At 45.0% G+C, this 12785-nt stretch overlaps 1 protein-coding gene and 1 long non-coding RNA gene across 2 annotated transcripts in view; both read right to left on the reverse strand.

The window, feature by feature from the left end:
• Positions 1–12785, reverse strand: part of LOC117773210 — a 237303-nt gene that overhangs the window by 115612 nt on the left and 108906 nt on the right. The window lies entirely within an intron of this gene.
• Positions 774–11603, reverse strand: fzd4 (frizzled class receptor 4). Its single transcript, XM_034604923.1, has 6 exons — positions 10897–11603; positions 6622–6759; positions 6053–6439; positions 5403–5548; positions 4603–4850; positions 774–4143 (listed from the first exon to the last, which is right to left on the reverse strand). Exons 1-6 carry the CDS (start codon positions 11164–11166, stop codon positions 3725–3727), a joined length of 1608 nt encoding a protein of 535 aa, XP_034460814.1. The 5' UTR covers positions 11167–11603; the 3' UTR covers positions 774–3724.

The following is a 12785-nucleotide window of genomic DNA, read 5'->3' on the forward strand; positions in this document are numbered from 1 at the left end:
TCGTGTTTCCACTGTGGATTCAAAACAAATTTAGTGGTTTTGCAGCATTTCTTATCCCGAACCAGAGTAACTGTTGTAAAGAAACACAAATCACAGAGGGTCACAGCTGTTTGTATGTGTGGAGTTAACACAGGGTAATGAGTCGGTTAAACAGCTGTTAAAAAGCTGTTTAAACGCATCTAAACATAATTTGCCTCATTGGACAAGAGAGGGCAGCATTGTTCAAATTAAGTGAACAGAACTGAGAGGTCATAATGAAAAGTTTTAGATTCAAGGTACTAACTGGACCTATGATAGATGTTGAATCACTTCATATGCTTAACTTGCCCCAGGGTGGACTTAAGAGGCTTGGAAAAGTCTACAACCATACATATATATATTGCTTATGTATTGTGTAAGTACAGTGAGGAGATATAACATGTAGTGGACCTACATTAGATTTGTAAAATTTTGCTACGGGTTATGAACTCCTTTAAGCCTTTAAACAAATAGTGTGACAATGACATTTAATGTGATAATTTCCAATTGACTTTTTTATCTTGATCAATTATCTGTGATTGTCTGGCTATCTGTTCAGTGTGTACCCCCGCCTCTCGCCCAACGTCACGTGGCTCCAGCCCCTAGATCCTCATGGCATGGATGGATGGATAGATAACATTTTTTGCCATAACACAGTCAATGAAACAGGATTACATATTAATCTCACTTATTAACAGGCATTTTTCAATAGTGTCACTCACTAAATAGACCACATGTACCCACACACACACAAGTTGGAAACCAAAAGCTTTTATTCATCTTCTGATACAAAAGTGTATTTTTTTTAAATAATAAACAAATGTTTTGCCATTTCTTATGAGGATAAATTAACAATTTCTTTCACAACTTCATCAAGACATTGAGTTTTCTACACTAACGAACAGTCTCCAGACCTTAAAGGCTTTTTACGATCAGCACCGGTGACCCCAACACTGATCCATATGCGGGCTTCTCAAAAGCACATTTACACATTCTGAATTACCAGTGGTTCCCCGTCTTCGTTGGGCTGTGGACGCACGCTCGCCGCTCTTCAAGGCACAACTGAGCAGCGATTGTTTGGGAAACGTCACCTGAAGCTCGGTGCGATCATACCAGAGGAGACTGCCAAAACATTAAGACGGTTTCAGAGGGAAACTGCATTAGCTCAGAGGGCAGGTCGACAGAGGTTAATTTAATTCACGCAAACTCCATGTCATGTTTGTTTGACTTTGGGAACTTAATATGTGCCAAGGTACGCTGGTTTGAGAAAAATGCGGGGGTTCTAGGTTTCACCAGAACCACCCAAAACTCTCTTTGAATGCAATAAGGGTGAAGTTACATTTAAAATATTTGAGGAAAATTCATTTTCTGTGTCGTTCTGAATATTTTTGCTTATAAAAAAAGCCATGACAGGCTGTTTGAGGCACTAAGTGGTTTCAGATGAGACGCAAGAAGGCAAAGCTCCAAATTATTCAAGCCCTTATACATAAAAATTACCCAGAAACCTTTTTTTTTACTCAGATGTACGAGGCGTAATGTGACACACACGCCACACAGTTTACATTCAAAGCCTCACTGAAATACAAGAGCTTTGCTTTATAGATTGTCAGGCAAATATACGGCACACAGGAGCAGTCCGAGTTTGGCGAAGGCAGCAGCGAGACACGAGGAGCCCACTTATTGTAACTTAGGTTTACAGATAGTGAGAAGAACTGTAAGCTTAAAGTGGAGTAAATGCACGGCTAGAAATTCTGAACTGTAATGAACAATAATCGTTTACAGGGATGACTTGATTGTCTGGGAAATGAACCACGACGCAGAAGACAAAGTTAAAGAGAAACGAGTGCATTAGACACACATACAAGCTGTGTCTCAATCCAATGCCTGCGTCATTCGGAGGCAGAATTTAAAGGACTGTGTTGTGTCACAGTAATGAACAGTGGCACACGTGTAAATAACGAAACAAGGGGCATTAAATCATTTTCCTCGTGTCCAACAAATGTGAGATGAGCTAATGCCACGGACCACCGTTCACCGTAGACCAGGCCGTCTCATTTCGGTTCAGCTTCTGCGATGGCTGGGTTAGGGTTAACCGCGAAGGAGGCAGTCTTCATGTGCCGGCCAGGCGTCCTCTGAAGGATGCAGCCCTTGAATTGAGACACAGCTCCAGATATACAAGCAGAACAGACGGTGCCAGATTCATTGTGAACTGAAGTGATTGAAAAGAAAAAAAACACAAACCCGACTGAGAAGAAAAGCAGACGGCCAACATTTGACAGTGATAGTGATCATAACTCGGTCTTAAACGAGCTGTTGGACGAGATCCGTGGGAACTGATCCCCGTGTGTCTACCTGCATGTGTCTGCGACGGCTCTATCCTACTTCACAATGTGTCTTTTGGCGAGCGATTGTCTGATAACCTCTTAATTCTTTAACCTGCCTCAGATCCGATCTTTGGAAAAAGGGGGGGGGGCCAGGGGGAATAATTTCATTTCCTGGATTTCATGGTAATTTGCCGGCGCTTCCTGTACATGGTGCAGCGTTTCCAGGAAGTCTGCACACACACACACACACACATCACTGGAAGTTAGCTGAGCTTCTCACAGAGTGCTGAGGTCGCACGGGCCTACATCTCCCAGACGCTTCCACATTTATGGGTCAATATAAAAGGCACAGCTGGGGTCCTCCCAGGATTCATTGCAGTATGACTTCATATCTAGCACAGACTACCTTAAATGTACAAGACAGAGAAAAGAAAACTGCCTTTGCCTTCATAGTATTTGTAAGAAAAGTGATAAATGAATTATTTGTACACGTTTGAACAATAAACCACGTCATTTTTTGTGTAGTAAATAATAAACAGATTTTCCCCTGTTAATGGCTCTGTGCATTTGAATACACTTGATGATGATTTGTTATTTGTCCCGGTTAATGCACTTGAGACACTTCACATATTGTATATAATTATAGTGCATTATTACAGCTTAGAGCTGGTTTCCCAAAGATCTTCAGAGCAATAATACCTGTTATTTTGTATTGTACAAAAAGGTATAAATTGCAAACCTGTAGAATATTGTTCCAATGTACAGATTTTCTTTGCTTTTGCTCTGGTGTTTAATTGTCCTTTTCAATATTCGCATCGTGGAAGGGGCTTTCGAGGCAAACATCCGCCTCCATCTGTATAATATCTGCACCAGGACCCTCCAGTGTAAAATTTCAAACATTGCAGACCCTAAAAACACACAGTGACATAAGGGTGTACTGTTTCCAGCAGGTTCAGTCTCTTCTGCTGACAGCTCTGGAGGAAAGAGAGACAGAGGTAGACGTGGTGCCACGCAGCTTATCCATGAGTCCGTTTTGCATATTCTTCTCTTCTGCCTTTTCCGTCTCTCTTTCTCCCTCCACTGTTTTTTTGCTTTTCTCCATCCCTCTGGCCAAAGGAAGGCTAACAGAGGTAGAGAGGCTACTGCTGCTACTTGTGTGTGTAGCAGTCCTCCTCTTTAATCCTTCTTGACTCCAGAGGGAGTTAGAAGGGGGTGAGACGTGCTTGCGGACTCTTGGCGATCTTTTTATCTGATGCCATAACATCCAGTGGCTCTCTCGATTCTCTGACATCTCCATCCTTCATCAGGACAGACAGAGAAAGTTTTTGTCAGTGAGAGAGAAGCAGGTTGACGATCCCTGTCCGTTCTCTCCTTCTGTCCCCTCACACCACCGTCTCGTTCCCTTTCCCCGGTTTGATCCAGCCCTCCCCCGGCGCCCGCTTGCCCGCTCGGCGTGCCCTGCTGTCCCTGAGCAGGCGGGTGGTGCAGCGTTGCCAGGTGTGGATGGTCTTTGCCGACCAGATCCACATACCCGACGTGATTCCTACGAGCAGCGACATGAAGATTCGCAGCATCTCTGATGCCACATATGAATCCCTGGTGTTGGCCCTGAAGTCCTCCCAGTGAGACAGCTGGTAGAGGTAGCAGCCAATGACGGTGGACGCTGGGACCGTGTAGAGAACAGAAAACACTCCGATCTTCACCATTAAACGCTCCAGCTTGTCTGTTTTGGCGCCGTCCTTCTGCAGGTTGGAGCGGATCTTGAATAGAGCCACCAGGCCGGCACAGATAAACAGAGTACCTGAGGTGCAGAAAGGAATAAGGTTCATCAGATATCAATACAGTCATATACAGCAATAAATGATCTCTGAATTTTGTGAAGGGCTGGAGCATGGCCCAAGGAATCACCCATTTAAGGAATTTTCTTCCTACTTAAAAATCTGGGTCTAGAGATTTTAAATTAGGCCTAAATTGGGCCTTGTTCATCTGTTAGTTTGCAGGAACCCAGTACATTGTGTAGCTGATCTAAATTAGAGGTTTTACATTAAATTAGGTGGATCAAGGAATTTATTTTCACTTTCTTTAACATTGCATGATAGGGCGTTTTTTCATTGATTTATCAGAACAATTCATGGATCTCGATGAAAACAGATCAGGCACATTAAGGGGGCTGATATCTATGAGTGTGTGCAGCTTGAATGTAAGACAACTGTTGGGCCTTGGCAGAGGCATACGATCCACTGAGTGACATTCTTGTTACCTATGAGAAGGTATGAGGCCAGGGGAGCCACCACAAAGCCTGTGAGCGCCTCCTGCTGCTGGTTGCCGACATAGCAGAGTCCGGTCAGGTCGTCTGCATCCACCAGTCTCATTATGAGGATGACGATGGTTTTGACAGCTGGGATGGCCCACGCTGCTATGTGGAAGTAGGAGCTGTGCATCTCAATAGCCTCGTGGCCCCACTTCAGTCCAGCAGCCAAGAACCAGGTGAGCGTCAGGATCACCCACCTAGAAGAGGCGACACACAATTATCACAATATTGTACCTCTCATCATGGGAACAAATAAAAGTGTGGCCTCACACCCAGTCAGGGAGACAACTGCAGTCTTCTGTTGTAAAAAAGCTAATCATGACACCAGATAGTCATGAGTTACATAACAGGGTTGGGGTCATATTTTAGGAACGTGAAGTCCTTGGGCTTTTCAGCTTATTGTCTTTCCACCAGAGAAGAGTGAAGAAAAACAGGAAAATGGGGGCAAAGTGAAAAGGAAGAAAAAAATGCTGCTTCAGCACCGTGTTTCCACTGCAACTGTGTTGTGCAGAACACACTTTTCTTTTTTTTTACAAAGGATGACTGTGTGTGTGTTTGTGTGTGTAAATTAATCCATCTAGTGCAGGGGGTTATGATAAATTATAGTTAGACTTAAAAAGGAAGCACAAGGCCAGTCTCTTGTTCCAATTGTTCACCCAGAGTCTATGGCAGCTGAGGACGGTAATCAAACTGGGAAAAAGAGTTGGAGAACTGATACAGACAGAAAGTGTGTGTTTGTTTGTACTAACCAGAGTGAGGAGGCCATGCCGAAGAAGTAGAGGAGGAGGAAGACAATGGCACAGCCGGTGCTCTTTAACCCTTCCTGTACTAGAATGGGCATTGCTGTGGTGTCCAGGTCACAGGAAACACGTTCCCTCCCCAGAATTAAACGTACCTATAAACCAAATGAGAGAACAAAAAGGGAAATTACAAAAAAATGCGAGAGAACTATTATCATTCTTTCTTAGTGTAAATTGACTGAAAGTCTGTATTTTGTGATGAAAAAATTATCCTATCCAATCTAATTATTTGGACTCATTTGTCCACTGGTATCTGCATTTGCTATGGATTCGTCTTTATTTTGGCAGTTAAGACGCTGAAGCTGCACCCTTTCTGTGTGATGTTGTCAAGTGCATTGAACTTCTGGGCATTGGTGCAGAATTATCCATGAAAGTTTGTTTTGCTGTTTTTTTAAACCTTGAGAACAACAGTGATTCCTGTACTGCGTATAAAACCCCCACTGGCAAGACAGCGAGGCGAGAGAGTATTCAGTGAGTTTGAAAAATCGAACAGCAAACTCTTCTACTGGCAATTAGATAGGACTCAATCGCCTTTTTTAGCGGGTTTACCCACGTTTGAAAAATATGCAGGAGACAAAGGTTTTATGTCAACCGCTTACCAAATATGCAACACTGTACAGATTACAGCACATGGACAGGAAGATGATGGGCCGCTCGGGGTAGGAGAAACGCTGTGAATCCAACAGAAAGGTCAGGACCGTCAGAGTGGTGGAGAGGAAGCACAGCACGGCCCACACGGCCATCCACGCGTCCGTGAAGACTTTTGCGCCTCGTCGGTAGAGGCCGCTGTCGTAGCCGCACTGGAGGGTGCAGCTCTCCGTCTGTTTCAGCCAGGTGTACTGGTCCGGCGCAGTTCCCAGCGCCTGGCACTCCTCCTGGTGGGGAGGGTGGCGTACCGGCGGGTAGGGGGAGTCCTCGTCACCCGGGCCCTCCATACACATGTGGTTGTGGTCGTTTTGAGGTGGGAAGAGGCTGCAGTTGAGCACCTAGAGGAAACGTGATGTGATGGCATTTTTAAGGCTGTGACAGATACTGAAACAACTCTTTGAACTAATCTACATTTGTTATGGGTGAATTTGGAAAAATAATTCCTAAAAGAATGCATTTTGTCTCCCTAAAGTTAGATTTGTTTACACAGGCAGGATGTTCTTGTGACCATGTGACTCACCTCGGGCCATATGAAGCCAAACTCGTGGAGCACGGGGAGACATTTCCTCTTGACAGACAGACACATGCTACCACACGGACCAATGGGGATGGGCACCTTGTCTGTGCACATTGGCACATAGACTGAGCAAAGGAAGAACTGGAGAAAAAAACAGAGATAAAAGATTTTGTTAAACATTTTGATCTCACACAGTTACACAGAGCAAGTTTTTTTAGAGATGGAGCATCGACACAAAAATCGCTAAATAAGTTGAAACTGACGATAATGCAAATGTGTTAAATTACTCTAAGAATCATGTATGACCTGTTATTTGGACCTGTTGGTACAACCCCTGTGGATCAGCACTCTGAGTGTGGATATGCTGATGGGAAACACCATCACATCTTTCAGCCTTGTACTCTCAAGACACCCTCTCCTGAAGAAGGCCCACCGCAAGCTGATCTGACCTGCGTGTGTCCCATAGCATTACTGGACTTCCTGGTTCGTACAGGAGCTCCACTCTTGCTATTTTCTGGGGGATCAGTTATTGGACCAGGTGATATCCTTCCTTTAAAGCCATAGCTAATGACTAGGGGTGGGAATTCTCAGATAACTCACGATACAGCGATTCTGTGATAATCGATATATTGAAAGACAATCATATAACGAATTCTGAAGCTGAAGAAGAATTAAAATGCCCCTAAAGAGGGAAAAGTGCAGGATTTCTGTTTTTATTCACTGTAATCTGGTGTCAGTTTCCCAGAGTTGGACACAAACTGAGATGAAACAATGTACAAAAATTGGCATGACGTCTTATCTTGGTCTGAAACGAACACACTGTAACTTGTGACCACATTTGCCGTCATTGTGACGTAAAACAAACATAAACTTGCAAAAGTCCAAACTACAACTAAACATCGGCATATCGCTGTATCCATATTTTGTCCCACCCATACTAAAACCGCTTGACTCAGCAATCTCTCTTTTATTCAAGTAAGAGCTCTTTTTATTGGGCGACAGGGGAGAAAGAACCAGATGAGTGAGGCGCAGTAAGAGAGCAGTTTTCCAATATCACGTCACATTTCAGTTCTCTGCTCTCACTTAAATCAAACTGTGAAGCAGAAGGAAAGTCTCGTCAATGGTGTAGTGCTTGTTAAAGAAACATTGCTGTGACTACCCCATGGACCTATTCTGCCTCATAATACAACAGGGTTACAGCTGGTAGATGGCAACACATGGATTTGCGTATATAACCACTAACTGTCCCGCTGCTCTCTCCTGCCTTTTCCCTTCAATAAGTTTCATCACCTTTTTGAGTCGCGGCTCTCCATTTTCAATTCTAATAAAAAAGCCAAAACTTGAGTCAAAACGCGACGGCCAACACTAACCTGCTCCCAAGGTTACACACACAACTCTGCGTCTTTAAAAACAATCTGTGGTCTTAACAACACTGAGGGCATGTGCCATGTAATGCTGTATAATCCCCCCCTCTAATCCAAGGCTCAGTTTTCTCTGTCCCATGGCAATGGTTTTGAAATAGATATCCAAGTCAGAGTTATAAAGATAGTGAACGATCCGAAGTTACATTTGACCATTTGAGGCTGTTGAGATGTGTGGGAAGGTGGACTCCAGGGGTTACTAAAGGTTGCAATTTCAAGTGATTTCATGCTTTTACAGTGAAATCTGTCTGAGGCTGCAGTGTAAAATTGTACCAAGCTCATGATATTAAAATACTGAGAAAGAGAAATTACACTTAACTCTGCTATGTTTAGGTAAATGAGGCAAAAAAAAATTTTTCCAGGAGCTGGAAATGTGATGATTTCAGACTTTTTCAATTTCATACCAAAATATGTATTGGGCAATAATCAGAACAAAATGTTTTGGAGTTGCAGCCTTGATGCAGTGGTGGAGAAAACTCCTTCTTGAAATCGGCCTTTCGAAAGTAGCCAAAATGAAACATGAATCCTTAGTACGGTGTCATGGCTGATAAATACACTCGTACTTTCTGTGAGAATTTACTGGCAGAGTAAAAAGTAAAAGTTGTGCGTCGATGTGCTTTTGAAATTATAGCCACAATGAATGACTTGTAAACAAATCACAGGAATAGAGCGAGCTGAGCCAAATAAAAAAAACTCACTATGAGTTATCTGATGTCAACTTCTGTTAAAACTCCATTTGTCACACCGTGCTGTGGTCAGTATCTGGGCTGCAGCACGGCTTTATCTCTGCAAACGGAGCAGACGAGCTGATCAGGAGTCAGTATCAGGTTTCTCACTGCAAAATAGAGAATCTCTGTTCCCAGGCTGAGACATATTTATTGTAGTCATCCTGAGTAATTTGCCATTTGATTAAATTAGATGAACAAAGTTCACGACTAAACAAAGTTACCCTCTGAATGAGTGTGTGTTTGTTTGTGTGTGGCGTTTCTGCGTCTGCTTGTAATCTCATACAAGTTTATAAAAAGAGGTACAACTTCTGGTATGTCTTACAGTGAGTTATGTGTACCCTGCCCGCGACAGTAATGTAACACATTCTGGGTGTTTTCCCCCGACCGTTGGTAACCTGAGTGCTGTCACTTCACTGCTAAAAGCTGCTCTGGTTACCAGTCAGGAAGCCTCCCATTAGAGCAAATGTTAGAGGATACGGTTTCCCTTTCCTCCCTCTTTAGCGTGCGTGCGTGTGTGTGTGGGGAGGAAGGACAGGGGGGCTTATTTTACAAGACAATTTTCAGCTGGAGCGGGACAGTTTGGTTTTATGCTGCAGTTGCTCCTCTTCCTGTCTCATGCACATGTGCACAAATGTCAACCGTGTCCACTTAGCATGTCAAGATAATTTGTACCCGTTCCAAAGCACCTGTACGCACCAATAATTCACTGTATAACACTGCAATGAAAATTACATACCACTCTAAACAGGCTAGTGGAGTTGAAAATGCGATTTCCTTAAAATAACGACAAAGCGGGAGGGTTTTTGTATGCAGATGTCTAGGTGTGACTTTTAATAAGGTGCGACTCTGCATGAAAAGTTGTAAGAACACATATAAAGTCAGAAAAGTTAATTAAACTCATTAACACTGCTCCTCATCACAAAAAGAGTCTGAAGTAAACAAAATCTCAGGCACAAGTAATAAGACCAATCTATTTTTTTCATACATGGTGCACGAGGCACAACAAGCAGCATTTGTCTTAGCACACTGAGGGCACTATTGTTAACAAGAAGACAGTATATAGCCCCCGAGACTCAGCTGTTGCTGTGTGGGGCATGAACTCAGAATGTCAACAGACAGAGGGGGCATTTTCATTGAAATTAGCATGACAGCCTGGCACAACAGGAAGGACGGCTGGGACCCCTCCACTTATATGGGAATCAAGCGACCGATATTGCATATAGGTGGTTTTGACATGTCACACGAGGAAGAGCACGGGTGTAAACAATAAGATAGAGCCTGGCTGAGTCCCATTTAGCTGCTCCGGGATTTGGGTTCTCGAGTTGTGCACGCTGGCTGACTGTCACAGGGTCATCGTGTCTTACTGGGACACTTGACCATGTCAGCAACACCTGTGCTTATCCTACTATGACATAATACAATGTCTGCTGGGAACGAGGCTTATGTCGTCACCAGTGTCCGTTTGTTTGTTTGTGTGCCAGATTACACAAAAACTACTGGATGGATTTCAAAGAAAGTTGGTGGAATGGCACAACGTGGGTCGGGGAAGAATCCCTTAAATTGGCGGATCCAGGGAATACTCCAGGGAACTGATATCTGTGAGTGTGTGAAAATTGGTGCAGCTTGGTTGTATTTAAGGGCGCTGTTGGGCCTTGGCTGAGGTGCACACTGTACTTATCAATTACACCATCATAATAAAAAACTTTTCGGTGGATAGTATTGCTAGTAGCTCCCTGTCATGTGCTCTGAACCCCCCCCCCCCCCACACACACAAACACCAAATTCCTGGAAACTTACCAAAACCTTAACCCTAACTTAAAAAAAAAACTGTCTGCACCTTGACGTTATAGTGACTTACTTTGTGTCACCACCAGGCAGACAAGTCCCCAGATCATAAGCAATGTGGCCCCCACAACATGGGCAATACCTCACCCACACACACACCCCCCACTCACCCACAAATATAGCAGAGTGTCCAGACTCAGCTGTGCCTGTTTCGGACCAGGATCACTGCTGCTAAATCTGTGCATGTGGGTAGAAGCGTGTCCCCTTTAATAAGACGCTGTCTGGTCTGCTCTATTCTAGTGTGGTATCATGAGCACTGGCTGTGCACCCCTGCGCGCCGGTACCTTGAGTTGGCTGGAGCAGCCGTACTGTATGAGCGGGGTGAACGTGGTCAGCTGCAGCTCGGCGTCCGACTGCAGCACGTTGCCGACCAAGTTGGGCATCTTGGTGACGTTGTACCCGAGCCCCTGGCACATGCTGATGCGGATCGGGTCGCAGGTCATCTCCTCCACCTCGTCGCCGAAAGCCCGCACCACGCCGAGCGGGGCGGCCAGCAGCAGCAGCCGGAGGAGGAGGAGGGCAGCCCCGGCGAGCGACACCATCGTCCCGGGCATGGTGTGGCTGTGCGCACCGCGACCCTCTGGAGCGAGTGGCTGTCCCTCAGGGGCGGGGGGGGGGGGGGATGTTGGAATATTTCCTCACACGCACAAAGTTGTGTTAAGTCTCCCTGGAAACCGCGGCGCGTGTTTACAGTCCAAGCTCGCGCGTGTGTAGGTCCGTGCGTTTGTTTTGGAGGATATCCACTTCAACAGGTTAAAAACATCCCAGACAAACTGCAGGGGGACAGAGGTCCGTGCGTAAAACCAAAAGTCGCGTGTTTTCAGTTAAAGCGACGCCGCGTAAACAAAACATCTGGATACGTCCCGCGGCCCTTGGTGTGTTGTTCCCCGTTAGTAACTCCGTGTGGAGCCGCGCGGCGCAGGGACGTGGGTGTGCGGCGCTGCGGTGTGTTTGCGCCTCTACCGCTGCTACGCGTCCGGCTCTAAACTTTATTGTGTCTGTGAGGAGAGACGACAGTGCCCGTCCAGAGGAGAGCCGGCCAATCCGGGCGCGGGAGTAGGGTGTCCCTGACCAACCCCTGACCAGGAGGGCGGGATCCGAGAGAAAAAAAATAGCAGAGCGAGTCTCCTCTCCTCCCCTCTACCCCGTCTCCTTCCCTTCAGCTTTTCTCCGTCTCCTTTCCTCTGGCATCCTTTTTTATTTGTTCTTGCCTTATTTCCCTCACTGTGCCTTCTTTCCTCTGCCCTCACAACCCTCTCCTTCCCTTCAGCTTCCCCCCTTTCCCTACCTCTTGTGTCCTTTTCTTTTGTTTCCTCATTTCACTTTCCATGCTTCCTCTCCCCTTAACACACTCTCCTTCACTTCAGCTCCTTTTTTCTTGCATCCTTTTCTTTTCTTTCCTCGTTTCCCTCTCTTTGCCTTCCCTCCTCTCCTCTGCTGCTTCTCCTCCTGCAAAGAAAATCAGCAAGCGCTCCCCAACTAATTCTGACAATATCCAGAGCCTGTATTTATATGGGGTGATGTGGCCTTACATATATTTTTATTGGCTGTATTTTTAGAAAATAACCATCTGAAAAGTGGATTTTTCAGTGTGTGTCTCTCGTTGTGTGTTTGTGTGTGAGTGTGTGTTTATTTTATATTTAAAGTCCTCTAATGGTCTTTTAAGGCCGTCTGGAACCTCACCACAGGTTCCACTCCCCTTCTCTAAAAGGCCCGTCAGCTCTAACTGCTCGTGACATTGTAATTGAAAGTAGGGCTTTAAGTGATGCTGAAGCATTGGAAGTCTGTTTTGCATTGCAATGAATTCACATACTGGACAGGTTTTTGCTTGTGGCGCCCCGGCAGAAGGTTTCTCTTTTATAGCATTGAACTTGCAGTGAAGAGTGTTGTTGTGGCTTATTCTGTGTTGCAAAAGTGGACTTGGGTGAGAAGGTGCTTGGATTTGCTGCAAATATTTAGACGGAGGAAGGGATTTGGACATTTTTTTTAAGACAGAAAGTGTCCGCCTGGTGTAATCAAGCTCTGCAGACCTTCTCAAACACTACAAATGCCTGAGCCCATGTTATAGTACCTGGAGTTTTAATGAAACAAGATTGGAATGGCAGTTATCACGCCTTTCCATTTTTTATTCAGTCTTCCGGACATCAGACTATTTGTCTTCTTAAGTATTATT

The sequence above is a fragment of the Hippoglossus hippoglossus genome, chromosome 13 (assembly GCF_009819705.1).
Source record: "Hippoglossus hippoglossus isolate fHipHip1 chromosome 13, fHipHip1.pri, whole genome shotgun sequence".
Taxonomy (NCBI): Eukaryota; Metazoa; Chordata; class Actinopteri; order Pleuronectiformes; family Pleuronectidae; genus Hippoglossus; species Hippoglossus hippoglossus.

Excerpts from the sequence above, each read along its gene's own strand:
- fzd4 (XM_034604923.1), bottom strand. The coding sequence starts at position 11,166 with ATGCCCGGGACGATGGTGTCGCTCGCCGGGGCTGCCCTCCTCCTCCTC. Across the intron at positions 6,440-6,621 it reads TTGGCTTCATATGGCCCGAG|GTGCTCAACTGCAGCCTCTT; the intron begins GTGAGTCACATG and ends CGTTTCCTCTAG. Across the intron at positions 4,851-5,402 it reads GGCATGGCCTCCTCACTCTG|GTGGGTGATCCTGACGCTCA; the intron begins GTTAGTACAAAC and ends CGCCTCTTCTAG.